The sequence below is a fragment of the Bradysia coprophila genome, assembly GCF_014529535.1.
Source record: "Bradysia coprophila strain Holo2 chromosome X unlocalized genomic scaffold, BU_Bcop_v1 contig_35, whole genome shotgun sequence".
NCBI lineage: Eukaryota > Metazoa > Arthropoda > Insecta > Diptera > Sciaridae > Bradysia > Bradysia coprophila.
Window position 1 is genome coordinate 2,615,375 of NW_023503325.1, and position 19,659 is coordinate 2,635,033.

Consider the following 19,659-nt stretch of genomic DNA (forward strand, 5'->3'; position numbering starts at 1 on the left):
GAAGGCACGTCACTAAGAAGCTATGATGGCTTTTTCACTAGTGTGAAGTCTCCAAAACCTTCAAAATCTTCTCCTGTATGAGTCTGAAAACCTTTCCTGAGTTCGACAATATTCAACTATGCAGCTAATGGTCAACTATTGATAATATTCACCGCAAATACATTGTCATAGACGAAGCTCAATGTTTTGATCAAGCATGCAAGTTGAAACCATTCATCAGCGATGAAACAGACAAGGAAGAGTTTAAAGAAAAACTTACTCAAGAATTTTTTTTGGAGATTGTCGATCTGCCAAAAAATATTCAGAACTTTTGATTACTTCTAAGTATTTTTTGCTATACCAGCACATAATGCTAACATAGAACGTATTTTTAGTTTGATTGGTTTTCAATGGAACCGTCTTCTTCCCGAGACCATTAAACAAATAATGACCAAAATGTATTGTAATAGAAAGTTAAATAGAACGATAAATACTTATATATGAACGAAGCAGTGATGAAGAAGAAGACGAATTAGTGAGAAGCATTCGAGAGATTGCGATTTTGACGTAAAACTTGGAAATTAGAAACTTAGAAGTCTCTTTTTTTCCCCTCTTTTTCAGTGTCGAACTTTTGAACTTTTGGATCTGGGAACACTATTTTTTAACCCGATATTGAGGCCTACGGTCCAAGCATATATAAATCACTCCTGGAGGCGATGCGTCCAATTTATTTCGACGAGGCCGTTTTCAAAAGAATCCCTGAAAATGTTTTCGTTTTGCAATCGAATTGTAGTTATATGATGTAATTTGTCAGACGTGTACTGTACATAGATATTCGTACATGCATATTGTAATGTATCCATTTGCGAACTCGTTTGGTCATTTTTTTTTTGTAATTCAAAGTGCGTAGCATATACAAACGAGACTGATAACCATGGTTTCATTCTTATGGATTGCAATAGAAACTGCACCTATGTGTGGTCTATAAACTCAGTTCCACTTAGATTGAATATTCCAAATCATATTCATAGCATATGTCAATTTATCTCTTTGCTGTACCATATGGTTGGCTTTATATACCGACAACACGACACATCAGTCATAACAGTAAAGCCTAATCTGCCAAAACAAATTCAAACTTTAAAATATATACCTACAATTAAGCGCATACTTTAAATCGGTTCATATCTCGTGTGTTATTGAGTGTAACTGAAACATAAATCTCCTATTTAAAAAGAAGAGACGAAAAAAAAAATCAACAAAAAGTACATGACAGGCAAACACACTTAACTAAAATAAGACACACTGTTTAAGTCAAATATATATTAATTCTAAGCTGACTGATGTTGACAACATTCATATGAGTTATTACTTTACATTGTTGTGGTTGTTTTTTTCTAGTAGAGAACACTGTTCCGTTTCGATCGACTTAACACTTAACACATTTTCAGCTTAATTTCGTTTGAAGTAAATGTTAGGTTCAAATTTAAACCATTCTGCCAACTCATGAGTGATAGAAAAATTATGAAAGGATAAAGTTGTAAAATTTCTAAATTGATTGCATTTTGAGCTTTAATGACTCGTGAAAAAGGGGAAATGGTAAAAGGGGAACTAAAATTTCAGATTTACTGAGTCTGATCAGTGCCCATAACCTGTTCACACAAAAAATCATCCAAAAATATCAATAAGACTTGCTGGTTGCCTAGAATAGAGTCACTATTAGAGAGTCAGTGAACTTCAAAAATTAGTTTTATTTAACAATCTCCGATCGCTTTTCAAAAAAATTAAATTATTCAGTACGCTGCTTTGCTAGTAGTGCGTTATATGGTCCACCAATGGAAACATATGCTTTCAAATCAAGCGTAGATAACTCTATTAATCGGCAAATTTCGAAGCTGCTGTGGTGCTTATAAATATAAATTCTCTCTATATGAACTTAACAATTTTGACCTTGATGGAATGCAAGTTCAACAAAGAGAAACATAAACATTTTTGTTTAGCTTCATTGATGGTATATGTGTTTTCACGCAACAATTCCCATCGGTGTTAACAAACTCAATAATCTAAACAGTAATTAATCAATAAAAAGAACGAGATAAGAACTATACACATCACATTCATCATTGTTTACTCTGATTCCATTGTACAGATACTCTTATGGGCCAACACAAGCATAAATGTGTGTGATAATCCGTATGAATGGGCTTGTGGAAAATTTGAGGATGAGTATTTGGATCAACTGCAGCACGATTCATTTGGTTTCGCTGGCGGTGAATGGACTATGAAAGCACATGCTGACTATGAAGGTAAGTTGACTGATAGTACTTAATTCTGATATAGACCGATCATAAAATGAACGGGAACTATTGTGCTAGATACTTTTTTCAAGTTTTAGATTTTCTTTTCTACTTAAAGTCATCCATTTAATTAATAGCATTTTTATATATATATTGGCCCCGCCTTGGATTTTTTTTTGTGAAAGCCGCCTGAAGGGCTGATAGTTTCCTGCATCCATTCATAATTTTTTCTTCATTAAATGCTGTGGTACACTTTTGGAAATCGTAGACCGTCCATGATGAACGCACATTTTTATGAGTTATTCAATCGCCGAAATTGATTTCTTAATTGTTATACAAATCATTCAATAGTTTGATAGTGGTATATACCATCGCGCATTTTCTTTTGTTACTTAATTATTAATGAAACGAAGAACAGTTCCATATAAATTAAATGATCCAGTTCAGAGGCATTACATGCTTTGTAACAATTTTTCAATTAGACTAATGTTCCCAACGAATTGAAAACTAGTCGCTAACGAATTCACTGAATCAGACTGCAACTGGTAATTAATCAATAAAATCTCTTTCCGAACAGAAATATCGAAAATACACGCCTTTATTGCTCAAATGCCGCTGGCTGGATCGACTTTTTCTGCACAATCAATGCTTAAAGGCTTACATTCAACGTGTATGGCTTCCGAAACTTTGGACAAACAGCAAGCTGATTCGGAGCTGAAAGAAGCTATCTTCGCATTACGTAAGTTCTTTTTTGAATTTTTTTGAATTTTAAAATAAAATTTTTACTTGACAAATACAGTGAGCGTAATTGAAATTTAGACAAACATTTCCTTCAGCTATTTCTCAGCTGGTCCACTTCTATTTACGCGCGTGTCGTCAGTATAAAGACTCTTGTTTGTAGCTAAAAATCAGTTCAAACAAGTTCCTAGTTAAATTTCACTGACTTCCGCTGTAGTATAAAATGATTTTTATGCCATCAACGCACTTCAATCATGAGTGGTACTTTAAATAGAGTACTGAAAATTGACAGTGTGTCACACTGTCACACATCTGAAATCACTGAAAAAACATTTTCATGTAAAATATCTGAATACTATGATCACTTTCGCTTGAAGTACATTGATGTCTTCAATAAAAGCTCGTTTGAAAGAAAATCATGTCAGTACTGCCTACTTAATGGTTTAAATCATCGATTATAAGCTAAAGTTTATGGTAATGATCGCGGTTTCTCTATACCAACAATGATCGTGTGTATAATATAGGTGGCATGACTTTGTTTACAAATTCGAAAGCTAAGAAAAATTACAAATTTTTACCAGAGAGTGAGACACGTATCATCAAACCAGTCGTTGTGAAAATAACAGAATTAAGAAGAACTGCTTCCTTAGCAAACGTCGTTTGTGGGTTAATGACCTTTCGCGATCTTATAATTAAAAGGTCTGATGAGTAAATTTATTCTAAACCGCACAGATTGCAGCGAAGTTTATTTTATAACTAAGGGATCATTAACAAATTATTAAAACAAAAAATGACACCTCCCTCTCCACCTGCCTTCCTTAAAACGCAAAAAAAACTTAGTGCAACAGAGATGTAAGATTACAGGAATGTCATTGTATCTATTTTTCACTAAGTTTTTTTATGCGTTGTAACACAGCTGTGCAATTTTGTATGAAGGAAATGTATAAAAACTGGCTGATGCATTCTTCACAAATTCATCTAATTTTAAAGCTCTTAGCGGTGGTTCATAAAGTATTTCGCGCGTGCGAAAGAGATGCCCGATATGGTTTAAAATGTGATAGAAAGAGATGCAAATAGTCGTCACGCAATACAAAAACTGTTTACTATAGGAAATTCCAGCGTAAGTCATGTTACACAAACATAATTTTGCCTCTTTTTGATGTACGAATACGCACCAAAGAAGATGCGAAAAAACATACCGTAAGTCATGTTACCAAATGTGACTATGCATATTGTAGAGCGCCATCGCTACAATACAATGGGGATGTTGTGAGAGTGAAAGAGAACAATTTCTGTCACAAAATACGTGGATTTACGTAAAATGACATAACGTCATAGCACTTTGTCTGACGACGACGTCGATGGATGTCATAAGTGAAGTTAGAAGATTTTTTGATCCAATACCCTCTATTAGCAACCTAACTACATTTATTAAGGTGGTAAAAATGCAACGCTGCCTTTGCATTTAACATGTTAAATTAGAAATTAGTCAACAGTCCACAAACAAAGGAATAAGATTCTATTTTCAAAACGAAGTTTGTTTGCTAGAAAGGGTATTGTTTGATCAGATTATTTACTGTCTACGTTAAACGCAAAAACCCTTAGAGTAATCATACTATGAAATATTTCGTTTTTCATGTCGGGGACACAATTTTTACGTAATTTTGTTCGTAATTTCCAGTCTATATATAATTTGTCTAAGGGACCAGTCCTCAAAAATGGATCCTTAAATACATTTCAGGGGAAAAAGTAATTTTCAAATTGATTCAGATTTGCTCAAGGTATATGTACAAAAACACTAATGGCTACATCCATGTCTGCTAGTACATGAAAATCACTAAAATCTTACACACACAAAACTTCCAATTCCAAATTGAGAAACTGAGTAATAAAGTGACTCGTATTTCATTTCGATTATGGCCCCTTGGTTAACAATAACATTTAAAAATGCTTTTAAGGTGTCCGAAGTAATACTAAGAACGATGAAAACTTTTGGCCCTGAATTTTTCTTGTTAAAACCACAAATTTTAACAAGCTCATTTCAATAGACTCGTGCAGACCTCACCGTATGACCTAGATAACGTCCTCGTATAAGTATAGCATATGTGCACGCACCTCTAAGTGATATAAATTCAAAAATTCACCCACTAAAATAATTCCTTCAAATATTTGTTCTGTCCAAATTTGCTTTGACCGCACAATAATTTATCTGCATATCGTGTCCAAAAATTTCAAATTTTAAGTTCACTAAATGAAATGCCTCCAAAATGAATTTTGCGCTAGACGCTCAGACAAAAATCCAAATTATGTTATTCGCTAATTATGTATGGAAATTACAAATGTAATCTGTTGACGAAAGGCAATTTACCTTACGCCACATCAGTCTCGTGCATCGATTGCGTAGGCATTTAATAGGCGACTTTTTTTTCGCGATTTCGATGAATCTTCATCGGTGTAATTTCGACCAGCCGGGCATCGTAGGTATAAAGACACTTTATACCAAAAAAAAATTTGTGATCTTTTTCTTGTCATATCAGAGATTGATTTAAATAAAAGACCGTGTTTATTGGTGACCTTGGGTATAAAACGTACAAATTTTCGATCAATGTTTGTTATATAATTACACATCTTTGAGCGGATTATGTGGTAGGTGTTGATGATCGTTATGAATATTTGATTTGCTAAATTAGCACACTCTTGGTAATATGTTTTAAGTTTTATGTTCAAACGTCGGTCGTCGTTTTTTGGCTTAGAACAAATCGATATATTTGGTCATATTTGAATGCCGGATATTTATTTTGCTATTTGTATAACAATATTCAGGTAGGAATTAAGATGTTCGATTAAAATTGTTTAACACATGCCTTGGATTTTATTCTAACTGCTGTCGTCATGACGAATGTGAATTGTATATATAGTATATTGTGAATGGTAAATTAATTGAATTGAATACAGCATTCGCGGAAGGATTCAAAACTCTTATTGGCGCTTGAAATTATAGTCATTTAAATGTACAAAATTAGCAGGGACGTACTGGTCATATAGTCAAGCATGATTGCGCCTCTCACGTTTTTTTTTAAATATTGGCGCCCCTTATGATTAAATCTTTCCTTGTTTCCCCATGCTCTTTTTGATAGCCAGTCCGACCCTGACACTGAGATATTATGTGTTAGTGCAGACGCAAGTAAAATGGGTTCAATTAGAATCCTTGGGTAAGGACAAACGCTTCTCAGATGCCCGTCGATGCCAAAATCAATCAATCCGATCATCTTTTTTTTTGACTTCGCGATAGTGTCCTGGACAATGACAACATGTTGTTGTTTTGAATAGACAAGAGCAGTCACAGTTTCTAAGAACTTTCGCTCTAATTTTCATTTCGATCATAATATGATTTGAGTGTCTAACTGACACTGTCTGTATTGATCGGCACTTTTTAGGCTTTTTCACGTGTTGCAAAAATACCGAAAACCGATCATTATTTTGATAGAGGCCGAAAGCCCCAGAAAAATTTGGAAAAAAACCCTCCTTTCGGCCTCGAAACTTGAACAACTATTTTTTCAGCACGTGAAGAAAGACAATATCAATTCGTGTAAAATCACTTTATTTACCTCGACATTCTTTGTATATACAAATTTGAGCAAAACAACTTAACAAAACAGAGTGTGTGTTCAATGATGTGGTGGTAAATATTCCTCACGAATGTCATTTTGTTGTGGCAGTGATTGCTGTTGTGATGGCTGTTCTACTTCCGGTTGTGGTTCGACTAAATTCTCCACGATCGTATTTTCACTAGCACCAGCAGATACCTGTTCTTCATCGTTCGCAGTTTGAGTTTGGGCGACAGATGTGGGCTTTGTACCGGCCGAACAACTCGAACCACCAGCACACAATTGATTCGTAACGGCTGTACCGACGTTGTTTAGGATACCAGTTGCTTGACCAGCAAACGAATTGAAAGTTGATAATCCTTGGTTTTGGAAGCCGCTGATGGCCGTTCCAATGTTGGTGGCCACATTGTCGTTTGATCCGGTAAAGGTGTTCGATTCGTATGCGCCTGTGAAAAAGATAATGAATTGAATATATTGGCGATTTCTACATCAGAGAACGGTATACCACACTAAGTTAAATTTCATAACGATTTGTGTTCTACACCGAACTAAGCGTCTTCGTTACATACCTTGAATTTTTTGTTGAGCTTCCTGAGCTTCTCTGTCAGTTTTGTATTTAATGAAAAATACTTCTGGTTTGGATGGTTCAGTGACTGGTACTGGTGGTAGTGAGATGTCTTGATTGTACGATGGTTTTTTGCTTAATACATAGACGATAGTCTTCTCTTCGTTCGGTTGCACGATGGGAATGACTTGTGAGTTGAATCCGTATGTTGGTGCCTTAATGAAAATAATTTTGTAATTCTTCTGCTTTCGGCCAATGTTCACGAATTTGGGTCCTTCGGATTCTTCTGGTTCTTCAGGGGCAGCATGAACGTAGAAATGTTTAGTAATGATTGGTGGTAATTCGTCACTCTGGCTGTCTTGACTGAATGAAGAACCAACACTTTGTTGTTGCTGGAAATTGCCACCGAATGATGACGATTGCTGTGCGTTGCCACTGAATGATGACTGTTGTTGTGTGCTACCAACGAATGATGATTCTTGTTGCTGTTGTGGTGCTCCCGATATTGGAAGTGCATCATATGATGAGCTAAGTAGTTTTTGCTGTTCGTCGTTCGTATTGCGATATGTCTCTGGTCCGGTTGTGAGTTCTTGGTTTTCTATGTTGGTCTGTTGTGCTGGAGATGTCTGTGAGTACAGAGGCACACCTTGAAGTTGAACGTCTGATGGACCGGTTGGCACAAAGTTGTCGGGAACTTGAGATTGTGGATAGACGGGCGGCAGTGCTGGACCATCGTTAGCTTGAACTGGAACAAAGTTGGGCAATGTTTCTCCGGCTGGCCCACTACTGATTTGTTCGGGCACGGCTGCCTGGTAATTTTCTTGTGGTGTATTGTATTCATATCCATTATTTGCATCAGGTGGGTTAGGTCTAGCAGTGGCTAGCACCAAAACTGACGAAATTATCTGCAACAAATAAAAATTTGGATTTGAATTTACTTCTGGGTAGGGCGGGAACACTGTGCAAATATTGATATTTCTTTAAATGAGATTTATCGGCAATCGAAGATTTTTGTTGGTTTTTTTTTCTATTTTCTTGTGACATTGAACTTATTTACTAATTTGTTTTCTCATTCGCTCATCGCACTATTTCGACGTATATGCTTCGTCTAATATAATTTAAATATTTGCGTGTTCGTGCTAATTGCATTCGAAGGCTTTGATTAAGAAAAATCATTTGAGTCCAATAATGCATTGGATTATTCGTTCAAATTTTTTATATATTTGATCGTCATCGAAATACAATTGTTTGCGCAAAACTTTGTTTGGTTTCTTTGTCATCCGTTTTCATTACCTCTAACGGCTTTCAATTCAATTTGAAAATCTTTGTACGGTGAAATTCGAACATCTTGTCGCCAAAACCACTCAATAATAATAAATCTTAAAATTGAATTGTACTTGGTCTCTAACAAAAGGGAAATGTCGATGAATAAAATTTATTAAAATTACAATATTTTTTGCCGTTTGCATTTAGAAAACTGCACTTTTTACACTTAATTTTAATTGACTGATGCGGTTGCACATTAGTGAACTAGTGACTGACACACTCAAGTGTGCATTAGACCAAGTTGCTGCTAGGTTGTAGCCATAATGTTCATTATGTATATCACAAAAAGAAAACATAAAAAAGAAGCGGTTTTCGGGCTCGACAAAAAACATGACCGAAATTTCATTCGCTGTACGATTAATATGCAAATTTTCGTTGCAAAAAAGAGAGTTTTTTATGCAACAAATTTCGTATATTGGAGTATTTCTTCGCATTAGATATCAATTCGTAGGCGATTGAGAGTGATTTAAAAATATTCGAATTCTCACTACAGTCAAAGGCAGTGAAATTTCAGCATGAATTTGCTTCAGCTAATTTTCAGATGATCCACACATAAAATCGTAATTTCTTTTAACTTTGGACTGTGTTTTGTGAGCGCAGCAGTAAATTTGAAAGAATTTTTTGGCTCAAGATTACAGTTTTTAACATTCCAAAAGTATCAACATTTTATACATTTCTTATTGTGCTTACTTCTCTCATTTCTTCATATACTAGTTATGGAGAAATGAGAGAAGTTGGAGAAATAAGGAATGTAATATATGTCGATACTTTTGAATATTAAAAACTGTATTTAAAGATTTTTCATTTTCCTCCAAATATAGCGACCTCAGTTTGAGGACATTTTCAATGGCTGAAACAATATGAAAACAAGTGTAAAATCAAAACTTTTTACACGATTAGAGCTGCTACACGCACACGCATTGTGGTGGTAAAACCGTATAAAGACGTAAACACAGTTTTGATATGTGATGTAAAATAACTGAAGCAAATTCATGCTGAAATTTCACTGGCTCTGACTGTAAATCTATTACCTTCTTAAATCGATTGACTGACTCGAAAATTTTACAAAAATAGACCCTGGACTGACTTTGGAATCAGAATAATTTATTCAAATTAATCTCAGTTAGACAAATGTTTTCAAATGATTTTTTGATCAAGCTGAGATTTTGCTCTCAAATATCTTTGTATAATGTCGATTCGACGGGATCCTTTTAAGAGAAGAGAGTTTTGAGGTGGAATGACTTTCTCACCAATATAAATTGAAATGTTTTTCGAAGGAACGTTTTTCAAATTACGTACAAAACTCTCAAAAGAGTCGATATCGACATTTTTTCTGATTTGGGGGTTGTGATGGTTTGAATTTGTGGTGACAAAAATTTCCTTTAACAAATGTAAATCTAGATTTTAATTTCCAAATTTATTTGTTAAGTACGCACTCGCGCCTTGCAACGAAATAACCGTAACTACTGAGATATTTCTATAGAAATTGACAATTTATTTCCCATCTCTGATCAACTTCATGTTTTATGTAATATTTACGACAAATATCCTCGAAGCCTGAAGTAGATCACAGCGAATCCAACAAAACAACTTGATCAGTTTCAATCTATCCCACACCCACATGCATTACCCATATTGAGAAGGATTCGTAATTAAGACACATTGACTCTAATTTACATTTGTTAAACGAATTTTATGTGGAAACATTCTTCCTATGCATAAAGTTTGGAATTCCAATTTAACTTCAGAATTTTAATTTTGGGTAAATTATCGGATGAAGAAATGAATTATAAAATAAATTTTAACAGACTCTGCACTCTACTATGAGCATACCATGAACGCGAAAAATTTAAAGCTGTTCTTGTTTACCCATTAAACCACATCAACTCCCTAATCAGAAAATTTTTCGGTTTCCAATTTTTCGCCTCCATTATCCTACAAACAGGAAATCTCTTCCTTTATAAAAGATTTTAAATTTTATCGAAAGGAGACTTTGTCAAAGCCAGATTAAAATACCGAATTCGAAATGTTGCATTTCGATCATAGTGATGCAATTCGATCTACTTATTTTGGTAAAATTTTAGTACGGAGGAAAATATCGTTTGTGTAGGCTATGCGAATCTACGAAAGGTAGTAACTGCAGCAAAATCCCAGTGCATTTATGTACAAGAACAATATTTTCATTCAACTATGACCAGGTATATTGCACGTTAACCTGAAAATATATATTCCGCCGCATAAAATAGAGATTTAACGATGAATATCAAACCGGTCCGGTTTAACCGAAATCAATTGAATTTTTTTATTGATTACGAGAAGATCTAGTGACTAATGAAGATCTAATTTCAATTTCAGCAACAATTATGTGAACGATGTTATAAGACATCTGACTGAATACATAATATCAATTCGTTTAAGCTTAAAGAAATGTTTTTTTTTTTCGCTCTCAAAATTTCGAAACAAATTTTTTTCTCCAAATATTTTGAATCTCAATTAATTTTGTTGTTTCATTCGAACCTCAATTTGAACAAACTTTTTCGAATTGCAACTTCTTAAAATCGGATAACGTGAACACAACTTTAAGACGTCTAAAAGGGCGATAATTAATTGCACACCATGCACACATTATAATTCAATAGAATCAACGAAATTATCATCACATTTAAATTATGTTTTGCATTCCAACTTGAACAGTAAACGTAATCGTTAAGTAATCCTTGGTACTGTTTAAGATTATTCACATGCTTAGTAGCTATAAACTAAATGTCCAATTAACACGTTTTAGCACACTATGAAAAATATAACCGGTCACATCTAAGACTATGATGTTCAAAACTCACCAATATTGCACGCATTTTACAATGTTCTCGATGAACTTTCTGACAAGACTGATGCCGAATATTAAACTACTTTCGCTTTTTATATCAACCTGTGAATATATTGAACGATGAATTGATTGTTGATTCGCTCTTCTATCCATTTAGCATGCCAATATACAAAAATTTTTGAAAGAAAAAATACCAAGAAAAAAAATCAAGAGAATTAGCTACTGGATAAGATAAGATCGATTGGGGAAAAAAAATATCAAAATACCATTTGATGAGTAAGTATTCAATTAATGACCTCACACCTTTTTTACGCATCTTTCGCTTCAGTACTACAATTTTGTTCTTTATACTAAACAGCTTCAATACAAACAACAACAAAAAAATTTGCTGGAGAGGAGAGGCCTAGTCGAAAGTCTTGATTTAGGCGGCCTTTCGGTAAAAATGACGTACGGACATTTTTTTTAAAATTATTATTATCAATGGACTCCTTCATATCTCTTTGTCTTAGGACGTTAGATGTGCTCTTTTCCGTTCATATTGAGATTTTCTTCAGACCGTAAATTCCATGCAAAACACGTATAATACGTTGATCATGTGATCGGTTGTATTATGCCATTCATTGATTTTATCATCGAAAGAGTCTGAGCAGCGACAAAAAAAAATCATTTCAATTTTTTGTCCATGTTTGCCATCATAAATTTACTAATTTTTCCGTTGACTTTGGTAAATTATTTTAGTTTCGATTTCGTTGATTGAAAATCGATTTGAAATTTCACGAAATTAATAAATCTTCGAATTCTTTGCGGAAATCGGTGACTTATTGCACTGAAAATTCTGTGCAAGGAAAGAGGAAGAAAATTAATTAATTAATTAAACAACTAGAGTGTCCTCTGATTTATTTATGGATTTATTTATTTTAAATTTTAATGATCTACACTTCATAGCTTTGACTTCGATTTCTACACGCGATCTTCTGATTTAAATTAGTAGATTCGCATCCGCTGTTGTCCGCAAAGATTTTCGCAAAGATCGAAAGAGCTTCGAGGATATCACTTTCGTAAACATTACTTAAAACAGTTAATCAGTCGTATTCAGTCGATACGATCAAGACAGTAACTGCAACTAATTCAACCTGATCCCGAAAAATTGAGTAGTTGAACAAAAAATATTTCTCGGTCAAATCTTTTCTGTGCACGGATTTATTCGAGTATGAGTCTCAAATTTACACTACAATGGTTTATTATGGTCGTATGACCGAGTAGTCACGGGCTTTTACGTTCCATGTATCTAGAGAATATTCCATGAGAAAAGTGGATGTTTCCGGTCTTCGATCACCTCAAGCCACACAAGCGTCGAGGATTTTTTCAAACGTTGTTTTGGTTTCAAAGTACGAATGCCTTTCTTGGTTTTTATAAAGAAGTCCACTGGAAAATGACACCGAGTTCGGTGGGTTTTTTTTTCAAAAGAGTTCCTTAATAGAATCGAACAAAACGCCTTCCATATACAATTTATAAAAATCAATTAGATCGAACCGATCGTTGTTAACTATTTTTGGTTTTAACTTGAAGAGAGATCGTATTGAAAATGAATTTTCTGTCTCATTTTCATGTCCATACTCATAAAATAAATGTTCAAAAGAACACAATTGTGTGATGTGTTGTCTGTTAGCCAAACTAGTAATTGAAAACTAAGTGAAAACCAATCATTTGCACTGAAACTTTACATTTTTTGCACGGGTATAATCGAGTTCGGGCTTCCTAACTCGGGTCGGGCTAGGTGGATATTTTGTGTTTTGAAAATGCCAATTTTCGACAGGACAGGTTTAACAAAAAAAACCTTGGCTCGCACATTCTAACTCATTGCCAATAGACATTTTTCTCAACTAAGTGACGAAAAGTGAAACTTTCGTTGCCTTTTTTGTATGCAACTAGGTGATAAATGGCTTTTATGCAATTCAGTGATAATATTTGTAACTTACGCCCCATGTGATCAATGTCGTATGAGCTTATTTTATCGCACTAGTGCGATAAAGGATTTGCAAGCCACGTGTTACTGAAGTCACCGTAAGATATCTTCGGTATTTATTCGATTTTCTTCATTGCATAAAACGTTGTATGCAACACGAATCGTATGCTGGTATATTATCGCAGTAGATGTCAGATTGCCAATACGAGGCGAAGCCGATTCTTGTTACATAAATAGCATTTAGCACTAGGTTGCATAATAGTTATTTTTCGTCCCTAGTCGTTAGTTTACTTTTTGTAACTGGTGACGAAAAGTAAAGCCAACACTGAACCAGTGAAAAAAAGAACCCAAATTAGGCATTAGAAAGTTCACCTTTCGCAGCGCCATTGCAGAAATAACTATTTGCACCGGTTGCCAACAGTCACTTCGTGCTATAAATGCTGGAATTTACGTAAAATCGGAAATGTTACGAAAAAATTTATTGTTTTTATTGTCATGAATTCGAGATGAATTTTGTGCGACATAATTTGCAAATTTGTTGCAGAGGCTTCGCATTAATTTGGTTGCTTTTAAATTTTGTTGAATTATGTTAGAGTGTAAGTGTGAACGATCAATTTATAATTACTCATGAATAGCATCATTTATTATGTATTGTCAATGAACCGCAATTTATATTTAATTTATCTCAAGCATCCTCTCAAGTTTACTGTTTTTTTACACACTGACAGAGAAAAAATGCAGTGTAGGAAAAAAATGTTAATTTTTTCACGAGATCAAACCACTATGGTATGGCGAACCCATTCATTTAGTGAATGACAATTACAAGGTCAATTTATCTTCAATATTCATTCAATCTCTGTTATCAAAATTAATTATAACCAAAAATTGGTTTGGTAACTGTCCGAACCTTGGTCAATAAAGTTTACACAATTAAATCAAATAATTTTTTTTCTTTCTTCTGTTTGTTGCGGTTCTTTTCAATTCAACAAAGCGATCTTTTTGTTTCTTTCGAATGGATTGTAGAATTTAATTATTCACTGAATTGGTGTTGTGTGCACTCGACAACAATTCACATTAATTTTTCTCAAGTTTAAGGACCACTTTCGACCTGATCATTTGAATTTAAATTAGATGGCTTACGGTATCTGTGCGGTATGGTAACAAAAATTACAACATTTTGTTATTATAATTTGCATCTTGTGTGCCACTACAACATAATATCCGTGGTGCGCATTCTTGAACAATTTTTATACAATTTCTTAGCCTCGCTCATAATATTTACCACTTTTATATTTGGAGGCAATACGCACATACTAATTTTAAAATAACACTTGAAGTTCCTTCACTTACAATTGTGACAACCGTGCAGTAGTTTAAGTTCATCGATAAAATCGAAAACCTCGATCGAAACGATTTTTTGTGATATTCACTTTGAACTTTCTTCAACAACGAAAAAAACAAACTTTTTCTCTAATCTCTTTCGACAACAGAATGTTACAGTGATGACTGTGAGATCATAACATAACCGTAGCTTTTTACAATACCATCAAATTTGCTTAATTTATTGCTATTTTTCATCGAAATCATTTTAACAATTTTTGGTGTTTCAGTATATGTGTTAAGATGTTGAATAATTCTTATTCTTGTGGTCCGAATTTATTACGTCGAAACAGAAAAACTTGAACTTCTTAGAGTTCGAGAAAAAATGTGAATAAAAAACAAGCCCTAGGAAGAATGTTAGAAAAATACCCTGAAAAGTTCATTGTTCTAGGGTAGATCTACGAAATGGTAGATGCTAACAGTCCAGTGGCTGCAGGCGTACTTTAGAATAAGGAGAACATAAAAACCAAAGGACCAAACTAAAAACAAAAAAAGTCGTAGAGTGAGGAACTATGCACCGTATCGACTTCATCCTCCAAATTTTTTCCCATCTTCTGTGCATCTGTACGACCTCAAATCACTGGCACACTTCAAGACTGGTAATCTTGATGCCAAAATATCATTGAAACTCAGCATTTTGTTAAGCGGTCCAAATTGAGCGTCTTGCAATCTCTACGAGTCGTAAACTACGGAAACAATACTTTTACGTTAATTTCAAAACCAAAGGCTTTAGTCAAATAAAATAGTGTTGAAAATATGTAAATTGTCGGCAAATTGATTAGAAAACATAATTGGGGGATTGATTCGACCAATTCGACGCAGAACGTTATTCTAAGCAAAAAATTGTTCTAGGTATGCCTCTAAAATGGACACATTTTTTTAATAAAATTAATTTTATTTACAAAAGACGCCTAAAATGTGTAGGAGGCCGTTTCCAGTCTCGATGAAAATAAGTATGTGTAAGGTGTGTTCTACAGCATCGACAATTCTGATCAAAAGAAATTCTAAAAAACAGTGGAAAATCAAAAATATAAGGCCGCCATTTTGTAATTTTCTTACGGGCGGCTGTACGTTTCGACGTTTAGACGAACTTATAATAAGATCAGTGCATTTTAGAGACATACCATTGAACAAATTTTTGTTTAGAATAATGTTTTACGTCGATTAAAAATAAATTATAAAAACTTCAATCCCCCATTGACTTTGTTCAGACGATACTCAGAAAAATTATCTTGTCATAGGCAGAAGTAAGGCCAGTTGTTTGTTTGCTCTGGGTTTGAGTTTATGCTTTTTTTTAAGAAATCTCGATTCACGAATCCATCGTTTTATGACTTCAGAATATTCAATAAAGTTTTATGAAAAGAAAAGCTTTGAATATATCGCCGCATTTAGCCACCGGTAATGTTTGTTCATAATTTATGTTAATGAAAATTTTAGCTCTGTTGTTCGTTTTAATGTTTAATTATTATTATTATTTTTGCTTAAATTTAATGTAAAAACTAATTAGCGAACTAATTACCAAATGCAAACAAGACAGTCTCCTTCAACATTCATTCATCGCCATACGCAGTCTTTGTATCGAATTAAAAAAAAAAGTCTGTTATCATATTTACCCTTCGTTCGTAAAAAATGATTGTTTTGGGCGGAGTAAAGTTTATTTAACGAAAAAAAAAACATTTTTCAATCAAAAACTTTTTTTTTTACATTAACGATTAGGCGTCATTGTGTGTTTCAAGATTTAACAAAATGATTGTGATGTAATATATTAGTCAAAGACATTGATCATTTATTTTTCAATTCAATTATGATTTCCTTTTGTACAAAAGATTTTTTTTACTGCTAATATATCTATCTATTCCGTGGATATAACTTCCGCAAAAAATAATTCTATTAATTCTATCGAACGTGTGTTAAAAATCATTGTGATTTCGCACCTTGTTGCACACGCTAATTTTCTTTCCGGCATACTACTTATATTAGTCCATTCATAGTTGTCATATTAGTTTTGAGCGAAATTTAACATTCGTTGCCAATATACCCTGCAACCAAACTGGCAACCTAACTACATTTATTAAGGTGGTAAAAATGCAACGTAACCTTTGCATTTTACTTGTAAAACTAGAAATCAGTCAACAGTGTATTATTCTACAAAGGAATAAGGTGGTATTTTGACAGCGTCAAACGTAGTTTGTATGCTATAGAGGTTATTGTCGTAGCCGTACATCACATTCAAATCTTCCCCAATTTACACTTATTTCCCTAATTAACGTAAAAGGGTTCTTCTAGTTAGTGCGAAATTTCCAGCACTTATCGAAGGCGAGGATCTCTCGTGGAAGTTCTAGGGATGTAGTTATGTCGTTTTTGTACGGCCTTCATTATATTCTTCCAATTTTCTAAAATTTCCGTAAATTTTCTTGCGTTTATTGAATATTCTTGGCTGTCTGGAAATTTCTTAATCTTCTTGAATTTCCTAGAATTTTCTCAAAAATTTGCTAGAATCTAAGAAAACTCGAGAAAATCAAAAGAAAATATTTTCTCGAAAATGGGCTATTACGATGCATCGTGGATTTGAGCACTATTTTACAGGACTCTCAATGATTGACGCTGTCGGCAAGTCGGTCACTTCATCGAACAATATTTTCAATGATTTTGATTTTTGAATTTCGTATCTCAAAAGACCGACTCGAAGTCCGTCCCATCGCTGATTTTTGCGGTAGTGACGATAACTATTTCCACAATCTATTAATTTAATCAAAATAGAAGCTACAAAGAGGAAAGAAATAAAATAAATCTTACGATTTAAAAAAGACTAAAAGATCCATAGAAATTAGTTCATATAGTTTTGGCCGACACACTCTTCAAATCTATTTGAATTATTATAATGGAACCATTAGAGCTCATTTTTGTGCAAATGTACAAAAAATGTAGATCATTTTTTCATCTTTGCACAAAAATTAGCCATAATGGCTTCATGGTAAAAATATGATGTAAAGAATAAGAATGTCTTGGCCACAAATATGACACTAATTTCTATGGGTCATTATACTATAGAGTCATCATATTAGTACATTTTGTTCAAGCAATCAGATTCCTTCTCGATAAAAACTGAAACCAATTTAATAAAATCAAATCTGGCACAATCTTCTCGTCTAATTATTCATATGCAAGAATTTAATAACACAACAAAGCTATATACATGGGCGGGAGCGATGTGTCGATTAAAAACATTCAATAAGTTTGATATAACATTCAGTCCGTAAAAAATTAAAGAAATATGAACGTTGCGTTAACCATCAATATCTGTATTAATGCTTTAATTGATCATGATTGCCGATTAGTGGCAATAAATCCAATAATTACAGATGTATCTCATTAATAAAATTTGAATAAACAAAAATTTAAAACAAAAAAAAAATAATCGAAAGTTGTGTCAAAAGCCTAATCAAATGAAGCAGCCGAAAAAAAGAGTTCTTTGACACTGTCCTTGCATCTCTTTTACAATTGTATACAGTCGAGAGAAAAAAAAGTGGAGAAAAAAAACGTTAGACGCTCATTAATTCCATGAATGAACAAAACCAATATACGAATTCGTTGTAAGTCTATTATTTAAATGGTTGATTGTTGTTTATTGATTATTAGTTAAAAAGACTTCTGATATATATCATTGTCCTTTTAAATTCGCAATAAAAACGACGGTGCGAAGGCTGAGAAAAACGTTGCCCAAAAAAAAGAAAGAATTAGAGTATAGGATTTAGCGAACATTTTAGTTTGTCATTTACGGAAGTTTCCCACAATAAATTAAATGAATCAGCGTACACCTTACGCAAAAATGTCATGGCTAATTTGCACTGAAATTTACACAGTTTGTGTTTCTGGCAATGCACGCAAATTATACCAAACTATTAGCAACTGGTGATATGAATGAATCGACTCGTTGATATATTTGATAGCCAAGTGCATTTATAATGTAGGTCATACTGTTTTAAGAGTGGATCACGTCCATCGCTTACATGGCCCGTGAAACGCCTTTGGAAAAACATTCACTTTCAATATCGTTCAAAGCATTGATGAATACAGCGTCCAATGGAGACGAGTTTGATTCAGAAGTCAGTACTAATCAGCCGGTAAAAGTTAATTAGAAGACTCGAAAGAAAGAAAATTTTTCCAATTACTTTAATCAGGGCTTGACTGGCTGCAAAAAGACAAACTCGGACATTAAGGCTGTCACAACAATAAAAATAGTAAATTTGAAAATGCGCAGTGGACTAAAAACGCACCCGACATTTTCCGGTTCCGGTTCTGGCCATATGGCCACTACAGGCCTAAAATTTAGTTGAAGCTCTTCCCCTCAGTTAGGACATTAGTATATTGTCATAAGATCTCACCGACCTATCTCACGATTTACTTAAATTTATTTTTGTCTTTTTCAGTTGGATGGGTTTATGGAGAAACCTGGCAGGCGAACAGTTGGGATTTCCGTCAAGCAATGATAACGATTCAGTCCAAATACGGAGTATTTCCGTTTTTCAAATTTTCGGTGGTAAATAGGTAAGTTTCGATGAACAACGAATTACTGCGAACCAGGCGAAATGCTTGTGAATTTTGATCAGTCAACGGTCCGCGACGAAGTAGTACAATTCTGGAAGCTTAAATATCTATTTCATACAAATTTGTTCTACCATACCAATACTCTCTCATTGACCATACACAACACACACAGACGAGCACACGATGCCCATCTGTTCAGAACAAATATTTTCGAATCAAGAACAGATTCTGCTCCCAAAGTTCTTACAAAAATATGAAGTTGAGTCCAGGATAAAAATCTCTAACTGGAAACGCAGAACACAAAGTAACGTAGGATTTTTCACTTCGTTCAATGAACTTCGACGTCAATTCTCTCGAATTAAATTTTTTTTATATCTCGGCCAAATGTCCACCTATTTCGAAATGCGACAGATCGTTGAGCTCGT

The 19,659-nt window shown here is 33.9% G+C and overlaps 2 protein-coding genes across 3 annotated transcripts in view; one reads left to right on the plus strand and one right to left on the minus strand.

Annotated features, from left to right (window-relative positions):
* Nucleotides 1-19,659, plus strand: part of LOC119069528 (protein gone early) — a 49,854-nt gene that overhangs the window by 22,428 nt on the left and 7,767 nt on the right. For both annotated transcript variants that reach the window (XM_037173602.1, XM_037173603.1), the window contains 3 exons: nt 2,129-2,285; nt 2,854-3,015; nt 19,117-19,234. In XM_037173602.1, coding sequence (XP_037029497.1) covers nt 2,129-2,285; nt 2,854-3,015; nt 19,117-19,234 — 437 coding nt within the window. The remainder of the gene's footprint in view (nt 1-2,128; nt 2,286-2,853; nt 3,016-19,116; nt 19,235-19,659) is intronic.
* Nucleotides 6,602-11,424, minus strand: LOC119069532. The gene is made up of 3 exons (XM_037173608.1): nt 11,354-11,424; nt 7,192-8,092; nt 6,602-7,068 (listed from the first exon to the last, which is right to left on the minus strand). Exons 1-3 carry the CDS (start codon nt 11,366-11,368, stop codon nt 6,683-6,685), a joined length of 1,302 nt encoding a protein of 433 aa, XP_037029503.1. The 5' UTR covers nt 11,369-11,424; the 3' UTR covers nt 6,602-6,682.

What these genes read in the sequence shown, in the direction of transcription:
- LOC119069532 (XM_037173608.1), bottom strand. An exon ending in AGCTCAACAAAAAATTCAAG is followed by an intron (nt 7,069 to 7,191) that starts GTATGTAACGAA and finishes TCTTTTTCACAG; the next exon opens with GCGCATACGAATCGAACACC.